This window comes from Henckelia pumila, chromosome 3 (assembly GCF_033568475.1).
Source record: "Henckelia pumila isolate YLH828 chromosome 3, ASM3356847v2, whole genome shotgun sequence".
Taxonomy (NCBI): domain Eukaryota; kingdom Viridiplantae; phylum Streptophyta; class Magnoliopsida; order Lamiales; family Gesneriaceae; genus Henckelia; species Henckelia pumila.
The window spans coordinates 19441604-19460181 of NC_133122.1; the positions used below are offsets into that span (position 1 = coordinate 19441604).

General features: G+C 32.5%; 1 protein-coding gene across 4 annotated transcripts; it reads left to right on the forward strand.

Annotated features, from left to right (window-relative positions):
- Positions 1–10296: 10296 nt before the first annotated feature.
- LOC140891878 (interactor of constitutive active ROPs 2, chloroplastic-like) lies at positions 10297–14170 on the forward strand. 4 transcript variants are annotated; one of them, XM_073300547.1, is made up of 4 exons: positions 10297–10507; positions 11608–11658; positions 11814–11994; positions 12339–14170. In XM_073300547.1, exons 2-4 carry the CDS (start codon positions 11639–11641, stop codon positions 13971–13973), a joined length of 1836 nt encoding a protein of 611 aa, XP_073156648.1. In that variant the 5' UTR covers positions 10297–10507; positions 11608–11638; the 3' UTR covers positions 13974–14170. The 4 variants fall into 4 exon arrangements, with proteins under 4 accessions (XP_073156648.1, XP_073156650.1, XP_073156651.1 ...); XM_073300549.1 differs by having other exon boundaries at positions 12342–14170; XM_073300550.1 differs by having other exon boundaries at positions 12378–14170.
- Positions 14171–18578: the final 4408 nt, after the last annotated feature.

The following is an 18578-nucleotide window of genomic DNA, read 5'->3' on the forward strand; positions in this document are numbered from 1 at the left end:
AGATATTTCTTTTTTTTTTCCCCAAATATTACGTTAATGTTTGGAGAGCTTTTAGGAATGTATTTCTCAACTTTTTTTTACCAAAAAAATTGAAATTTTGTGAAAAAAAATTGAATAAAAAAGTCTCTCAAACCCTACTTACGAGATTATTCTATGCCACTCCTGGAGTACTTTTCCCCCCATGATGTGGTCAAATATCAATCATTGGATCATCAACACATATGTCAATTTTCATAAAAATATAGGGGTCCTAAATGATCTAATGATATTGAAATAAGGAAAAAAACACTCCCGATATAGCATAGACTAACCTCTACTTACTAGACATGGAAACAGAGTCCATAGCCGTATACAATTTATTGGAAATTGGAATTGCTGTCCGCCCAAATGTGAAAAATGTTTCTCGATTTTTTTTTTTTGGGTTACCATATTTCAATTAGCTAATGGGTAAGCCTGTCCTGTGGGCGAGGTGGCCTGAAAAAACATAAACCCGACCCAGATTGATTCGGGTCATGGGTTAGTTTAACCAACCCGCAATTTTTTATTTTTTTTAGAAAACACGCATTGTATATGACAAAGGTAAATTCGATGTTTATTCTTAAAAGATATTGTTATTTACACCCCAATTTTTATTAAACACACTTTATTTATTATTTTTTGTCTATAATTTGTCTATATTACTCTTTAATTAATTTTAGTAAATTCCTCGATATATTCTCATAAATTTCTAAAATAAAATATTATACTTATATTTGTCAATATTTTTAAATATAGAATACAAACAAATTTTAAAGATATTATTGATCAAAATAACCGTTCATTATTATGTTGCATTACAAATTTTTGAAAAAAAAAGAAAAAATATAATATTTCATTCTTATTTTTTCATAATTTATGCTAATTTTTATTTTAACTTTAAAAATCAACCTTTTAGTTTAACCACAATATCCGTTGACAGATATGTGACTACCAAAAAAATGTTATTTTAAACAAAATATATATTTTCAAATTGAAGTTAATATATTTGTATAATAAACATTCTTGTAACAAAAAAAAGTGTAAATTTATATACAATGAATTATGTGATTACAATTATGTTTTTAATCACTAGAATATGTATTATATATGCTTCCAAAGAAATATTCTAAAATAATAAAATATCTTCTCATTTTTATATTAATTTTAAAATATGTAATTTTAAATATTATCCCAAACACTTTAACTTAATCTTGGTAAATCAAAATTTTTTAACCCATTAGATTTATGTATTCTATATAAAAAAATTTATCTAATAACATTTGGTATATTTTACAAAATATTGAGATATAGTATGGATAATATTAACTTTTAAGACAGAAAAGATTTTTTTGTTGTTTCATAATTTATTTGCATTTACGAAGAAAAACCGTGACAATTTTCTAGATATTAAATTTTAGTTGTAAGAAATAGAAGAATTGAATTTGGTTTTTTTTAAAGGTAATAGAAATTTTATTGTTAAGAAAAGTAATTAATTAGGGGTAATATTGTCTATAAATTAAAATAGTTATATTGATAAAGTGGATTGTTATTAACACTTTTGGAGTGTCAATAACACTCTCCTTCTTAAAATTATATTTTTTTATTCTTAAATATTTGATGAAAATCTTTTTAAAAAAATTTTTGGTGAAAATTGACTAGTCACGCGACTAAAAAATGGAGCATATACTCGACCTATAGAATGATATGTTGAAAAAAAAAATACTCAACACATATATCTATTTTTGTTTAATATATAAGTGATGATAATTATTAATTAGTAGATATATACTATAAAAGTTATATTTTTTTCTCCACCATCCCCCTCTCAAATAATATTTAATTTAATAGTACTCCAAATTTAGTTTTGGAAATATTACAAACGAAATCATACTTAGCTTGGTTACGCATATAAATTAATTTTTAATAATTAACAAAAAAAATTTAAATAATGACAAGCCAATTCCCTTACCTCAACCGGCAACCCAAGCCAATTGGCCCGTTTTGGCTCGTCTTCAAACAAGTTGTTAAAATAGTAATACAACCTCCAATGTTTTTTGACCCAATTTTAAAAAAAAACATTTCATTCATTTTCAAAATTACAGACTTCGAGCCAAACTCGAATACATTTGAACAATGTTTTTTTCCGAATCGAATTCAAGTACAAAATATTTTTGCAATAATTTACAAACCATTTGCAAAATTTAACATTGAATTAACCAATATTTATATAACTTTGGGATAATTGTATATACTACTTCTGTGAAATCACGAGATTGCTGAAAAACTCATGTGACTATTAACATATCGCATTTTTTAATTTCGAGCACAAATACTTTTGAACACACGTTACGAACAAGGGATTGTGTGCTCAAAATTTGAAAACAAAGATGTATGTGCTCAATGTTAAAAAACACATGAAGCTAATTGATTATTCTTTTTTTCATACGAATTTTTTAATAATCTCGATATTTAACTGGTAGTGTATGCAATTATCCAATATATTTCTAGCTTTGGAGACCTTATATTCGAACAATAGTTCGAATAATTAATAAAGTTATCTGAATATTCGAAGCCGACCTCAAAATATTTATTTTGTTGAAAAATATATTATTATTATGTTGAATATTGAATATTGAATGTTGAATATTGAGTTGTAAAATGTGGAAAATTAGTGTGTGATGATGTAGATGATGATGTTTTAATTTTTGGACTAATCTCAAATGTGGATCTATAAATAGGTCTTCATTTGTGATGAAAAATACAATTGAAGTTGAAAGAAAAATATTATAAAGTGTAGAGTTTGATATATTTTGAGTTTTGGAATATTTACTTTTTACCGTAAATTTTTACTTTTTCACAACACGTTATCAGCACGATCGCTCGAAGGTTCTCTATATTTTTCGACGATCCAAAATACAAGAAGAAGTCAAAAATATTCAACAAGTAAGAATAATTATTTTATTGTTTATTGTGTATATATTTAATATATATTATCATGTTATAAAAAAAAATTAGTTTTTAAAAACTTGTTATAAATCCTGGGAGGATGTTAAGACGACATCCCACACTCCCGGTAAGGGATACGACAAGTATAAAAGCCTCTAAGGTTTTTAAACAATAACGTGATATGATATATGTATATATACTAACTATATCAATATATAATTTCATGTTATTATATAAGAGGTTGTCTAGGACACTGACCTTATAATAACGTGATATGATATATATTTTATTGCGTATATTTAATTATGATTATCATTATACGCATCACATGATTATCACGAATTTTTATTCAACACATAATCATTTTTTTCTTACCCTCAACGGTCACAAACGGTCATAAACGGCTAGTTTTTTGCCTATAACTCAAACTCATTTTCAATCACACCAAAATTCATTCTTCATCTCAAAACATTCTCCTCGGTTTTTTTCGAAAAAAGAAGATGGAGTTTTTGGCTTTTCTAAGGATATTTTTCATAACGACTATGATCATCATGTTCACGAGTTTTGTACTCACCAGCGATTTTTCACCACCTATTTTTTCTCTATTTGTATACGCACTTGTAATCTTCGTTTATCCATTATTTTGTATTGTCATATTAATGAAAATTAACTAATAAAATGTATTGTTATTTTTCTAGTACCACCATGTCAAATTTGGCAAATATTGAATTCGTTGCGCTCGATATCACTGGAAAGAATTATATACCATGGACTCTCGATGTAGAAATGCATCTTGAGTCATTGGGTCTAAGTGATACCATCAAAGAAATTAATATATCAACCTCACAAGATAAAGCAAAGGCAATGATTTTCTTACGCCGACATCTTGATAAAGGGTTGAAATGTGAGTATCTCACAGAAAAAGACCCAATGATTTTATGGAAAGGGTTAAAAGAAAGATTTGAGCATATAAGGGAAGTGATACTTCCGACCGCCCGTGATGAATGGAATTCGTTGAGAATCCAAGACTTTAAAAAAGTCAGTGAACATAATTCTGCAATGTATCGAATAGTCTCACAATTAAAATTCTGTGGACTTGAAGTCACAGAGATGGAAATGCTTGAGAAAACATTTTCCACTTTTCACGCATCAAATATAACTCTACAGCAACAATATAGAGTGCGTGGTTTTACGAGATATTCCGAACTCATTGCATGTCTTCTTGTGGCGGAAAAGAACAACGAATTGTTAATAAGAAATCATCAATCCCGACCCACTGGATCAACGGCATTTCCTGAAGCAAATGTCGTAATGAAAAATGAAAATCAAAATCAAAGGCATAGACCAGATTTTGGTCGTGGACGAGGTCGAGGACGTGGGCGTGGGCGTGGACGTGGACGTGGACGTAAAAATGATCGCGGTCGTGGTCGCGGCCGTGGATATGAAAATAATAGAGATAGTTACTTCAATAACTCATCTCAAAAGAACGTCGCGAACCACCCACCAAAAAGGCAGCATGAAAACCCGAGTGAAAATGAAAATCACTCAAAAAGATCTGAGAGTGTTTGTTATAGATGTGGCACTCCAGGACATTGGTCACATATTTGTCGAATCCCTGAGCATCTATGTAAGCTTTATAAAGAATCGACAAAAGGAAAAGGAAAAGAGACCAATTTTGTTGAAAATAGTGACCATTTAATTGGCTCAACTAGTTTCAATGCTGCAGATTTTTTGAATGATTTCGAAGACATTGATTAAAAGATTGGTGGGACTATATTGTAACAAATTTGTATTTTTAATGCATTCTTGTATTATAAAGCATGTTATATTTTGCATTTGTATTGTACTTAATTTTTCTTTATTGCATTTTTTGTGAAGTTTGATATGGAAAATGCTATGAGCAAACATGGAAATAATATCATGGAAATTTGCATACCAGATAGTGGTACAACACACACTATTCTGCGAGATGAAAGATATTTCTTGGAAATAAAACCAACAAAAACAATGGTGAATACCATATCAGGTCCTGTAGACTTGATTGAAGGTTGTGGAAAAGCACATTTTTTGTTACCTAATGGTACAAAATTTCTGATAAATGATGCTTTATATTCACCACAATCGAAAAGAAATTTGTTGAGATTTAATGACATATACTCTCATGGGTATGATACTGAGACGATAACTGATGGAAATCAGAAATATATGTGTCTTACCACATATAAATCAGGAAATAAATATGTGATTGAAAAATTATCAATGCTCCCTACTGGATTGCATTATACACATATAAGGCCAATCGAATCAAATATGGTGGTTAATAGTTCTTCAATATTAACAAATTGGCATGATCGATTGGGACATCCTGGTTCAATAATGATGCGAAGAATTATTGAAAATACGCATGGTCATCCATTGAAAGACCAGAAGATCTTTCAGAATAATAAGTTTCAATGTAAAGCATGTTCTCTTGGAAAACTTATTATAAGACCATCACCAGCTAAAATCCAAACAGAATCACCCATATTTCTTGAACGCATTCAGGGTGATATTTGTGGGCCAATTCATCCACCATGTGGACCATTTCGATATTTTATGGTATTGATCGATGCTTCTAGCAGATGGTCACATGTATGCTTATTGTCAACTCAGAATGTGGCATTTGCAAGATTAATGGCTCAAATAATAAAATTGCGGAATCAATTTCCAGATTATACAATCAAGAAAATAAGACTTGATAATGCTGGAGAATTTACATCCCAGATTTTCAATGATTATTGTATGTCAATGGGAATCACTGTTGAACATCCTGTAGCTCATGTTCATACGCAAAATGGATTAGCTGAATCATTGATTAAACGTCTACAACTGATTGCTAGACCAATGATTATGAAAACAAAACTCCCTATTTCTATATGGGGACATGCAATTTTACATGTTGCGGCATTAATTCGCATCAGACCAAGTGCATATCATAAATTCTCCCCATTGCAACTTGCATTTGGTAAAGAACCAAATATCTCTCATCTGAGAATTTTTGGATGTATGGTGTATGTGCCTATTGCACCACCTCAACGATCAAAAATGGGTCCTCAAAGAAAAATCGGTATTTATATCGGTTATGACAGTCCATCAATCATTAGATATCTTGAGCCTCAGACAGGCGATGTGTTTACAGCACGCTTTGCTGATTGTCATTTTAATGAAGAAATCTTCCCAGTGTTAGGGGGAGAAAAGAAACACATCGAAAAAGAAATCACATGGTATGTACCATCATTGTTACATTTGGATCCAAGGACCAAACAATGTGAGAAAGATGTACAGCAAATTGTGCACATGCAAAGAATTGCAAATCAAATGTCAGATGCATTTGCAGACACAAAAGGGGTAACAAAATCATATATACATGTTGTAAATGCCCCTGCTCGAATTGAAATTCCAAAGAAACAAATTGAAGACACTCATGATGTCATAAAACGCTTGAAGCGTGGAAGACCAGTCGGTTCCAAGGATAAAAATCCTCGGAAAAGAAAAGGCATAGAGAAACACGACGATCATAAAATAGAAAATGGTGTTCCAGAAGAATCACCTGATGATGAAAATATTCTGTCAGAACCACAAACTGACGAGAATCGTGAAATCTCTATCAATTATATTAATACTGGAAAAATATGGAACCGAAAAGACATAGAAGATATTGATGAGATATTTTCTTATAATGTGGCTTGTGACATCGTAAATGAAAATGAGGATCATGAACCAAAATCTTTTGGTGAATGTAAAACTCGTCATGATTGGGTCAAATGGAAAGATGCCATCCAGGTTGAATTGGATTCGCTGAATAAACGTAATGTTTTTGGACCTATAGTCCTCACACCTGAAGGTGTAAAACCTGTTGGATACAAATGGGTTTTTATTCGAAAGCGAAATGAGAAAAATGAAATAGTCAGATATAAAGCTAGACTTGTTGCACAAGGTTTTTCTCAAAGGCCTGGAATTGATTATGAAGAAACGTATTCTCCTGTTATGGATGCAATTACGTTTTGATATTTGATTAGTTTGGCAGTGTCTGAAAATTTGGAAATGTGTCTTATGGATGTTGTTACAGCTTACTTATACGGATCACTTGATAGTGATATATACATGAAAATCCCTGAAGGATTTAAGATGCCTGAAGCACAAAGTTCAAAACCCAGAGAATTTTATTCTGTAAAATTGCAAAGATCATTATATGGGTTAAAGCAATCCGGCCGAATGTGGTATAATCGGCTAAGTGAGCACTTGATGAAAAAGGGATATGTAAATGATCCAATATGCCCTTGTGTTTTCATCAAGAAAACAACATCCGGATGTGTAATTATTGCTGTATATGTTGATGATTTAAACATCATTGGAACGAATAAAGAAATTCAAGAAGTTATGATGTACTTGAAGAAAGAATTCGAAATGAACGATCTTGGAAAAACCAAGTATTGTCTGGGTTTGCAAATCGAACAAAAAGAATGTGGAATTTTTGTTCACCAGACAAATTATACAAAAAAGATCCTTAAACGTTTTAATATGGATAAATCAAATCCATTAAGTACTCCAATGGTTGTAAGATCATTAAACATAGAAAAGGATCCATTCCGTCCATGTGGAGATGATGAAGTTATTCTTGGTCCAGAAGTACCATATCTAAGTGCCATTGGTGCCCTTATGTATCTTGCAAATTGCACTAGACCTGATATATCTTTTGCTGTAAATTTATTGGCAAGATTCAGTTCATATCCAACAAAGAGGCACTGGAACGGAATTAAACATATATTCCGTTATCTACGAGGAACGACAGATTTGGGACTTTTGTACTCAAAAGACACCAATCAAAGTATCATTGGTTATGCTGATGCTGGATACTTATCTGATCCACATAAGGCACGTTCCCAAACCGGATATGTATTTACTCGTGGAGGCACCGCAATTTCTTGGCGTTCACAGAAACAAACACTCGTAACAACTTCATCAAATCACGCCGAGATTATTGCATTACATGAAGCAAGTCGTGAATGTGTATGGTTAAAGTCAATGACCAAACATATTCAAATATCGTGTGGATTGACAGTAGAAAAGAAGCCTGTGACACTATATGAAGATAATGCTGCACGTATTGCTCAAATGAAAGAAGGATACATCAAAAGTGACAGAACCAAACATATCCCCCCAAAATTCTTTGCCTACACTCAAGAGCTTGAGAAGAATAAAGATATTGATATCTGTTACATTCAATCAAGTGAGAACTCATCAGATCTCTTCACAAAGGCTCTTCCCACGACGATATTCAGAAAGCATATATACAACATTGGGATGCGCAATCTACGGAATATGTGAAGAATCACTCATGTTAACATGAGGGAGAGTTTACGTGGCTGCACTCTTTTTCCCTTACTATGGTTTTTATCCCACTGGGTTTTTTCTAGTAAGGTTTTTAACGAGGCAGTATAAAACACGTAATGAATACAGTCATCATATCACGGTCATCATCACAAGGGGAAGTGTTGAAAAATATATTATTATTATGTTGAATATTGAATATTGAATGTTGAATATTGAGTTGTAAAATGTGGAAAATTAGTGTGTGATGATGTAGATGATGATGTTTTAATTTTTGGACTAATCTCAAATGTGGATCTATAAATAGGTTTTCATTTGTGATGAAAAATACAATTGAAGTTGAGAGAAAAATATTATAAAGTGTAGAGTTTGATATATTTTGAGTTTTGAAATATTTACTTTTTACCGTAAATTTTTACTTTTTCACAACATATTTAATTATTTGAGCTTAGTTATTATAAATTTTTGGTAAATTTGGGACGTGGACATGCAACCAAATTGGGCCAGCAGTGAACTGATTCCATGAAGCAACCCCACAACTTTTGGGCTTTGTCAGATTATATTGTTCAAATATTTTATTTTTCAAATTCCAACTTAAAAGCGCCATGACCAAGGAGCGAGGGCTTTTCGTTGCAAGACCGTGTTTGGACACGAAGAAATGAAAAATATACGCGTAACTCGAACCCAAAATTGGTTTGATTGATTATTGATGACTGTAAAATCTAACGATTGGATATTATTAATTGTTGTTTTGTTTCGCGATCATCGAATCGAGAAATTTATAGATTAGTTTGGATTTTGGGGCATTGGTTCCCGTCTCCTACATCCATAATTTCTTATAACTAAAACTAATAATCAGGACTCCCGAGCACGCGTTGCGTGCTTATGCATTACATTTTTTAAAAATAAATCTAAAAAAATAGAGAACAATTTTGTAAAGTATTTGTAATTAAAAAAATAAATTTATAAACGTGATATTTTTATAAATAAGTAGTTATCAATGAAAAAAATAAAATGATATTTTGATAATTAAATATATACTAAAGGGTAAAATAAAGATATGTTGGTCATATCAAAATACCAACCCCTCAACTTTAATAAAATAGATAGAATATAGATGTATTATGATAATGAACTAGTTTTATTTTTTAAAAAAACACACACACACACACACTTGAACCAGGTAATCATCAACTTGATGAATTATCGATCTTAAAGTTAACCTTTCTTCAAAAAAAAAAAAAAGATCTTAAATTGAACCTTCCACTTGAGTTGCGCTTAATGAAGTCAAGTTTTTTTTTTGGTCGGATAGTATGTGATATGTGTACGATTATTTGCTCCCAACCAAAAAAATTATCGATTTATATATTAAATTTAAATCTTCTGATTTCATTTGAATAATAAAAAATTTTAAATCACTGTTTTCTTGATCGGTAAATGTGATTTAGACGAATTATGTGATAAACATCAAATTTAGATATATTTAAAACTCAAGACATTAACATATAAATTACTGCAATAAATTTGATGTCTACTTTAGATATTAATTACTTTTTATATGTTCAAAGGACGATTAATAAAATCTCTCATTTCTAAGCGAAATTTGCTTGCATCTCCCCGCACTTTTTATTTGCGTGTCTGTTAGTATTTCTCATTAACTGATCAATCTTATAATGAAAAACCTTACCTTTTATGAATAAATTGTTACAAGTTTTTCGTAAAAAAAATAAAAATAAAAATTGAGATTCACTAAGAATTTTCAAACAAGTCAAAGTCCCATAAGATTAGTTCTTTAACCAAGTAAAACATCCAATCAGGACCTAAATCAGGATCCCATAGTGATTTTTATTTTTGGCCATCTAGCTTGTTGGTTGCTTCCTTCCAAATTTCAAGTATACCAAACACGCCCTATACAGAAAGCGGGACATCCCCATTGTTATTTTCTGAGTTCTGACCAAAAAAACAAAATAATGGTAGCAATACTCGGGAACACCACACACACATTGCCCCAAACGTTCTTGCCCTACCAAGATTAGGGTTTTCGAATTCATTTCACTATTTTCTTGAGAATCGTGTGAGATTTACAGCAGTAACAAGTTTGCTGTTATTAATTCATATATCTGTGAAGAAAGGTTCAAACTTTCGCTTTCTTTTGACTGCTTTCTTCTTCTTGGTGAGTCTAATGGCTGTTTTTTTCCCCTCCTCACGTGGGTTCTGCTTGTTCCGGCTATTTTTATGATTTTTCTAATGGGCTCTTTTTTTTTCCTGCATTTATGTGCTTAAAAGATCTGCTGAGTTTTGAATATGGAAGTTTGTTGAAGATTTTTTTCAATGTGGGCTAGTTTTGTAAGGATTTAAAGCTCGAGTGCTGGAGGCATAGCAAGTTTTGAATGTTTATAGTTCTGCTTTGCTTGTATTGTCTTGGGGAGTGTTTGTGCGTGGATTGTGGAGTGCTGAAAAAATTATTTTTGCATACTTTATGTTTAAGAAGTTCAGAAGAAAAATGGGACATAAATATCTCAACGTGGATTTCGATTTTCTTGAAAATATTCTGACTACTTGAAATCTTTTGTGCTCGGAGTGTCGCTTCTTGTCTATGGTCCAGCATTTTGAAAGTTAATGATTCTGCCTCTCTCCCTTTTTATCAAATGCTATTATGGCTTATTGCAATTCTTTTCTATGTGAGTTGTTCACTTGTCTGTGTTGCATTTTGTATTTTGCCATAAATTACTGAATTTGGTTGAGAGTATAAACCCTTGTTTTTTTTTTCCCTTTTTTAAGAATAGCTAAAAAATATAGGCAAAGATTTAAATATTATAAACCTTTTTTCTTTAATTACAATGTTGAACTGTGCATCTTTTGTGGTGTTGAATAGTAGAACTCTTTACTTTTTCTGCTGCTTCTTGTAGGTTATACAATGTTCTGCTTTTAATGTTGTATCAATGATTCTTATTCCTAAAAAAGTGCAAGCGTTCAAATCCTGGAGTAAAATGGAAGGCAAAATTTATGATATTTATTGATCATTCGAAAGCTATTTTCATTCTCTGTTTACCTTTTTTTTTTTTTTTTTCCTTCTTTCCAATTTTCATGGGTTGGTTTTGTGGTAGTGGAGGTTGTTTCTGTCGTTTTCCTTTCAAGGGATAACTTAGCTTCTACGTGCTTTTCCATTTAGTTTTGTTTTCTAATTGAAAATGGATTAAAGATTGGTATTTTCCTATGTTATTGCATCTCAAAAATTTTATTCCTCAGTCAAATTTCTGTAAAATGTTGCAGAGTTGCAGACATTTATCACTTGACATAAAGTATGCAGGACTCTAATGCTCGGTAAGTTTACCTTATTGTACGAAATGCTGTTTTTCTTGGTTTTCTGTTGTTGCTTTGCTTTGTAGATGTTTCAAAATTGGGTTGTCGATTCCCTTTCTTGTTAGATTGGGAGGAATTTGTTTCTCATAAAAAAATCGATCGTTTCTTGCCTGCAGACCTGTTTCCCTTGATGCACCTCAAAAGGCACCTGTGGTCGTGACACGGGCGGTCCGGAAACTCAAAATCCCAAGATCCGAATCTGATCCTGTTTTGTCGCCAAGTCCAGTTGGCAAAACATCCAGAAACAGAAGTCCTAAGGTTGTTGGTCGCCAGTCACCGAGAAGTCCAGCCACTGAGGTATATAATCGTGAATATGTTTCATAAACTATATAATTACACAAGCAATCACTTCAATAATATTTGGAGTGATGGGTTTCAAATCATTCTGAAAACGGGACGATTGGTTAGTACCACGTCGTATACAAAATAAACAAAATGTTGGATAAAGGATTTAAAATGCAATGAGATCTATATCATCCAAACTAAGGGGTGGTCTACAACATGAACTTCTACCTTCGAGGTCAGATACATGGATATCTGGCGTCATCCCACTTTTGCAGTTTGTCATCATAATCCATGTTTCTTCTATGCTACTTTTCTAAACCACTCTTTAAATGTCTGTACTTTGTCCAATACCAAAGAAGAAAAGACCGAGCAGGGTGTCTGAATTGGAATCTCAGATAGCTCAGCTGGAAGAGGAACTAAAGAGGGCGAAGGATCGTTTGAGCTCCCCCATGTCATCAAGGCAAAGTGCCCAGCAGGAATGCCAGGAAGCCAAGGAACAGCTGGCAGTCATGTCTGTTAGACTCGAGGAAACTCAGAAGCAACTTAAGGAACTTTCCAACTCTGAAGAAGCCCGTCTCCAAGAATTACGAGAGATCTCTCAGGATAGAGATAGAGCATGGAAATCTGAACTCGATGCATTAGAAAAGCAACATTTTATGGACTCTTCTGCTTTGGCTTCCGCAATGAATGAGATTCAAAATCTCAAGATTCAACTGGACAGGGCTTCCGAGTCAGAAGTTACGCATGCTAGGCAGGCTGAGTCAGCTTGTGTTGAGATACACATGTTGAGGTGCGAACTCAACGGAACTCTTGAGTTGGTTGAGAAATTAAAGACCCAGTTAAATAATACCCGAGAGTCTGAAGCTCATGCCGTTGAAGCTGTTTGTAGCGCTCAAACGCAATTGAAAGATGTGAAGATTACTGAAGAAACATTACACTCTAAAAATGCTGTTGCCAGGGAATGCTACAAAAAGTTGTTCTCGGAGTTGGAAGATTCGAAAAATAGAGTAGTTTCATTGGAGGATGTAGTCAGGAGTCTCGAGTCTGGCATAAGTAATCGCAACAAGATCTCAGCATATTCTTTTGATGATGTTGAAACAGAAGTCCGGAAAAACGAACTCATGGATTTGAAGCATGAAGTTGATCGTTTAAGATCAGCACTGGAGACTGCTGAAAGAAGACATCAAGATGAATACAATCGTAGCACCTATGAGGTAAATAAAGCCAATGAACTTCTTGAGAATGTGAAATCAGAATCGTACAAGAAACATCTTGAAATAGAGGCAAATATTAAAGATCACCGAGTCGAAGCTGACACATTGAGGGCAAAACTGACTGAGAAAGATAATGATTTGAAAAGCATTTCACAGGAGAACAAGGGGTTGATATTAAAGATCAAAGAAAATTCACCAGCTGAAAAAGAATCCGAATTTGAAGCAGAGCTAGAGAAGTCAGAATCACTCCTCAAAGATCTGCAGGCATGTTTACTCGAGAAAGAGACTCAGTTGCTAACCATGAGAGAAGAAAACAAGATTCTGAAATCTGAAATCTCGAAGAAGGAAACAGAGAGAAAGGAAGCAACTAACGAGGCCATTGCTTTAACCGAGGCATCAAGAGCAGCCCAACAAGAAGCCTTGATAAAAATTGGATATTTGACCGAGGAATCTGAAAAAAGTCGAAGAAAAACCATGCGTGCTACCGAGCAGCTTGATGCAACGCAAGCTGCTAACTTAGAGATTGAAACTGAACTAAGGAGATTGAAAGTTCAATCAGATCAATGGAGAAAAGCTGCTGAAGTAGCCGCTGCGATGCTCTCTACTGAAAATAATGGTAAATATGTGAAAAGAACAGGTTCTTTGGACTATCACTCAGTTTCCGGGAAGTTGGGTTCACCGTATTCTGAAGATATCGATGACGACTTCGGTAAAAAGAAGAATGGCAGTATGTTGAAGAAGATTGGTGGTGTGCTGTTGAAGAAAGGGCAGAAGTAGATTAAAGAAAGTTTCAGGATCATTGAGGTTATCAATGGCAGTAATTTTTAGCTTTAAAAAAAATCAGTGATTCTCCATCTCAAACTGACCATTTCGTGGTTGCAGATAAATTTTATGGTTAACTTTGATGTAAAAGAGACATTATGGTGTTTGGTTTATTTAAAGAGCAGTAAATGTAAAAGAGACATTATGGTGTTCGGTTTATTTAAGAGCAGTAACGGGGGCGCCCTTCGAGTTTCAATCAACTAATTCAGTGTCATATAGTTTCAAGATGAATTTTATGCACAAATCTAAAATTACTAGAGTTTTTTTTTTTTTTTTTTTTTAAAAAAATATTTACTTAACACAATTTTGTTGTTGGAATATTTTAGTTTTTTTTTTGGAAAGAGAAAGTATTTTAGTTTTATGAGAAATGTAGTGAATGATTCTATTTTCTTTTTTTTTTTTGTTAATTGAAATTTAAATAGTTTTATATAATCTCTAACTTTCTTCATTGTATACAAAAGTTTCAGAGAATTTTATCTTATATTAGTTAATATAATTAATAATGATTAAAAACAATAAAAATCAATCACTAATTTTTTATGTACTCGAAACAATATAGGTTTACTTTCTTATATTAATTCAAAAAATGCGATACAAGTATTAGTGAAACATGATAATTTTTTATGTAATCAAATTTATATCTACTTTATATAGAACAAAATACTCATTAAAATAATAAATGATTAATTTATCTATTAATAATATATATTTAAATTTAAAAAATTATGATTCCCTCGTTAACATTTAAAGAAATGGCCAAAACTATTACCAGTTTTTTTTTTTTTTTTTTTTTTCGAAAAATGTCATATTTTTGCCATTATTTTTTTTAAAAAAACAAATTTTTATAAACCTATTGGCGTCAATGTATATGTTTGCTTGATGGGAACTTATTTTTCTGGATCTTTTCATTTTTTTGTTATTTTTCAAAAACGCCAGAAAATCACCTTATTCTTTGAATAAAATTTTCTAATATTTATTTATAAAAAACCTATTAAATTATTATTTTGTTTAGAATAAAGGGGATATATTGTCTCAATCCACATGATTAAAAATTAATATTTAAATAGTTTATAATGAACTATATAATGAAGTCTTAACAACAATTTGAGTTTGTCATTTTCATAAAACTGATTAATACAATAAAAACATTTTATATAGACACACCATTTTTTTTTTATAAAAAAATTGTACTACATTTAATTTCTAGTACCATTTTATATAAGAATGAAAGTGATGATATAATATTTGAAAGGGTTTGACGTCTCAATCAGAAAATACCAACAGTAATTTTTTTAGTAAGTGTTATCTCTTAGTATTGTCAATACTTCAAAACAATATGCAGTGTAATAAATAAACTTAAATAATAAAAAAAAACAAGGATATTTATGAACAAGTAATCAATACTTGCGCGGTGCCTCAGAGCCAAATAATCACTAGAAAAATAAATCAGTTTACAAAAATCAATAATCCCTCTGTAGTAACCCAAACCTATTTTACAAGATTAAGTGATTAAAAATGATTAAGCATGGATTAAAGACTTAATTTGGATTTAATTGGGAAATTTATGATTTTTTAAATAAGAACAGTTCGGGAAGGTCCGAACCCAAGTTCGAAGGGTCCGAACACTTCGGAAGCATGGTTAAGGGTTCGGAGGCTACAGACGGTTCGGAACGTCCGAAGTGCGATCGAAACGTCCGAAGAAGAGTTCAGAGCTCCCGATCGTTGCATATCTGCGAAGTGGCATGCATGCGAGTTCGGAGTTTCCGAAGAGGAGTTCGGAGCTTCCGAACTCGGTCTATAAATAGGGCGTGCGGGAGCCCATTTCAAGTGCCAATTCACTCTTTCCAACCTCGTTTCTTGGTTAGTTTGGGGCGTTTCCAGCCTTCCTAGGCTTGGTCCGAGGCTTTGGCTAGGTGCTCCGGAGTCGTAGCGGAGTGGTGCCCAAGTTTTGGGGTATTCGACAACAAAAGGCTGATGATGGATGGAGGTATACTCGAGATCCTATAAATATTTTGGGAGTATCTATTGGCTAAGTTAAGACTTTTAGATATTGTTTAGTGATCTAGTGAATCTTGTGATTATAGGCTTGAACAATAGAGCTGGTGTAGCTTGCCTAGTAGAATTAAAGTACATAAGTACTGTTCGAGATATCCAGACTGAGTATGCATGTATTATGTGTTGCATTGATTATATGACACGATTTTATCTGCATATATTATGACATGTTATTATGCTTTATGCATTAACATCTTGAACTTGTATCCTTGTGATATCCTGTAGTAGGGTGTTTACCCTATCTTGTTAGTGGATGGTTGAACATGTGGATTCGTGTCAGGTCACCGTTATTCCACTGTCGGGTATGAGAGCCACCTCCTGGTGCGATGGCGCAGAGTGCTACATACCCATGACCCAAGTTTGTTATTGACCAGAAATTCTTGACCTCGAGTCTTTGTACCCGTACACTACTTGCATACATTCACATATAATATTGTATACTAATACTCTCGTATTGAGCATTTTATGCTCACGTTCTCGTACTATTTTGGACACCCTATTCCACGGGGCATGTCTCAGACTAGATAGAGCAGGAGGCTCAGGGAGACCGTAGTTGCAAGATGGCAGTAATGGTGGATTGGGTTCCGGTCTGGCTTTTTATTATTTGGGTTTGAATTGTTGATACACTGTCTTCGTTATGGTTGTATAACTATTTCAGATCTATTTCTCTTGGATTGTTATATTTTTCCGCTGATTTACTTTGATTATGTTTAATTAAGTTAATTGCATGCCTAAGCTCTTGATTAGTAGGTGATCACGGTGCGGATCACTACATCCTCTATCTCAATTATATAGTCCACGTTTTCTTTTTTGTTTGTCCCAAATATATAGTCATATACCATATCTAGTAATATTTTTTTACACTCTTTTACTAATATACCCCTATTAACTATACCTTGAAAATTATGCAATCATTTTTAAATACATTAAATAGAGAAAAAAATATGAAGTTTGTATAAAATTTATTTTTCCAATGATTTTTCTCAATCTGTGTGAAAAAAATTTGGACTATATAATCGAGACGGAGGGAGTACTAGTGACTGTGTATTAAAACCTATTTTTCTCAACAAGTTGAGAAAATAAATATCCTAAAAACTAGTAAAAACTAGAATATAAAAACCAATAGTATGTTTGAACACGTCTGCCGAAATCAACAAATAACCACTTTCGAATCAACACTTCACTCGCATGATCTTCAAATGTTTCCAACACTTCACGGCAACACGGTAATTCAGCAACGACCGATCGTCTTCAAAAAAATCTAGATCAACTCTCAATATGTTCTTAATTATTCTATCTGTTGATCTCACTTCGCTGGTCTCTCTATTCGTCCTTTTTTTCATGGATCCACTTCCTTTGTTTAAATAGATATTCAATGACCTAGGGAATCCTTCATTGAATAGAATCCTATAAAATATGAAAACAAGACTTTGTTAGGAATGAAATTCTATTGAGCATGAGATAATATTTATCTACTAATTTAAACATGTCTAAGAAAGACAAAACTTTTAAATAGAATTTTATCGCAATTAAGAAAAAAATCTCTAAGGCACGTGAAAACAAGTTCCTTTCAATCTCCTCTTTTTTACCTTTCTAGAAAAAACTCACATACAAGTGCAATTAACTCCCCCTGAGTTAAATAACTAATGCTCTCCCTGAATTTGATCATCTCAAAACATCAATGTTGGTTTGTCGTGTTGGCAACACAGACTTTAAACACTTATTGCTCTACATTATTCATGTCATAGAATTTTGTAGAACTCTCTAGAATACACTTGTATATACATATGACTTGTATAGAATCATGTAGAAAGAAGGATTTAAAATTATGTAAATTATAGAACCTTCTAGAGAGTTAATCTCTACCGTCGGATCAAAGTGATCCTAGCCATCCATCGTAACAAGCTCAACTATAAAAGGGTGCAAGCCCTCATTTGTAAAGAATCAAGTTGAGAAAGAATACAAAACATTCTTCAAGCTCTCTTGTGTTCTTACTTAAATACTAGCACAAATACATGCGTTACAAAGGCTGCTTTACTAGTACTTGTAAGGAGCGAAGTCAAGGAGTAAAGGCCACACGTGATCTTAGAAGGGTTAAGTCCGTGACATGTAGCTTGAAATAATTAGAGTCGAGTCAAGTTTCGCACCCTCGAATTGGGCATGCTTGAACCATTTGGGACCCTCGACTCGGCACACAACCTTATAATTGCATCTTATGGAAAAATATAAAAATACTAATCAGTACATTGTGTATCATCAAAATAGTAAAGTAAATAATCTCTTCGATTGTTCCATCATCAATAGTAAAGTAAAGAAAGAATCATAATAGTAAATTAAGGAATATTTTCGATGGTTCCATCATCAATAGTAAGGTAAAGAAAAAATCCATCATCAGTGGCAATATCTTGTTGCAAAACAATATATTCTTTCAGTTTCTTGGATAAATAACTGGAGGGGCAACATTCATGGGTATAAACAAATAGTAAAGATTTAAAAAAACAATTT

Coding starts and splice junctions, on each gene's coding strand:
- LOC140891878 (XM_073300547.1), top strand. CDS start 11,639: ATGCAGGACTCTAATGCTCG. Junction 11,659..11,813: donor ATGCAGGACTCTAATGCTCG/GTAAGTTTACCT, acceptor TCTTGCCTGCAG/ACCTGTTTCCCTTGATGCAC. Junction 11,995..12,338: donor CGAGAAGTCCAGCCACTGAG/GTATATAATCGT, acceptor CCAATACCAAAG/AAGAAAAGACCGAGCAGGGT.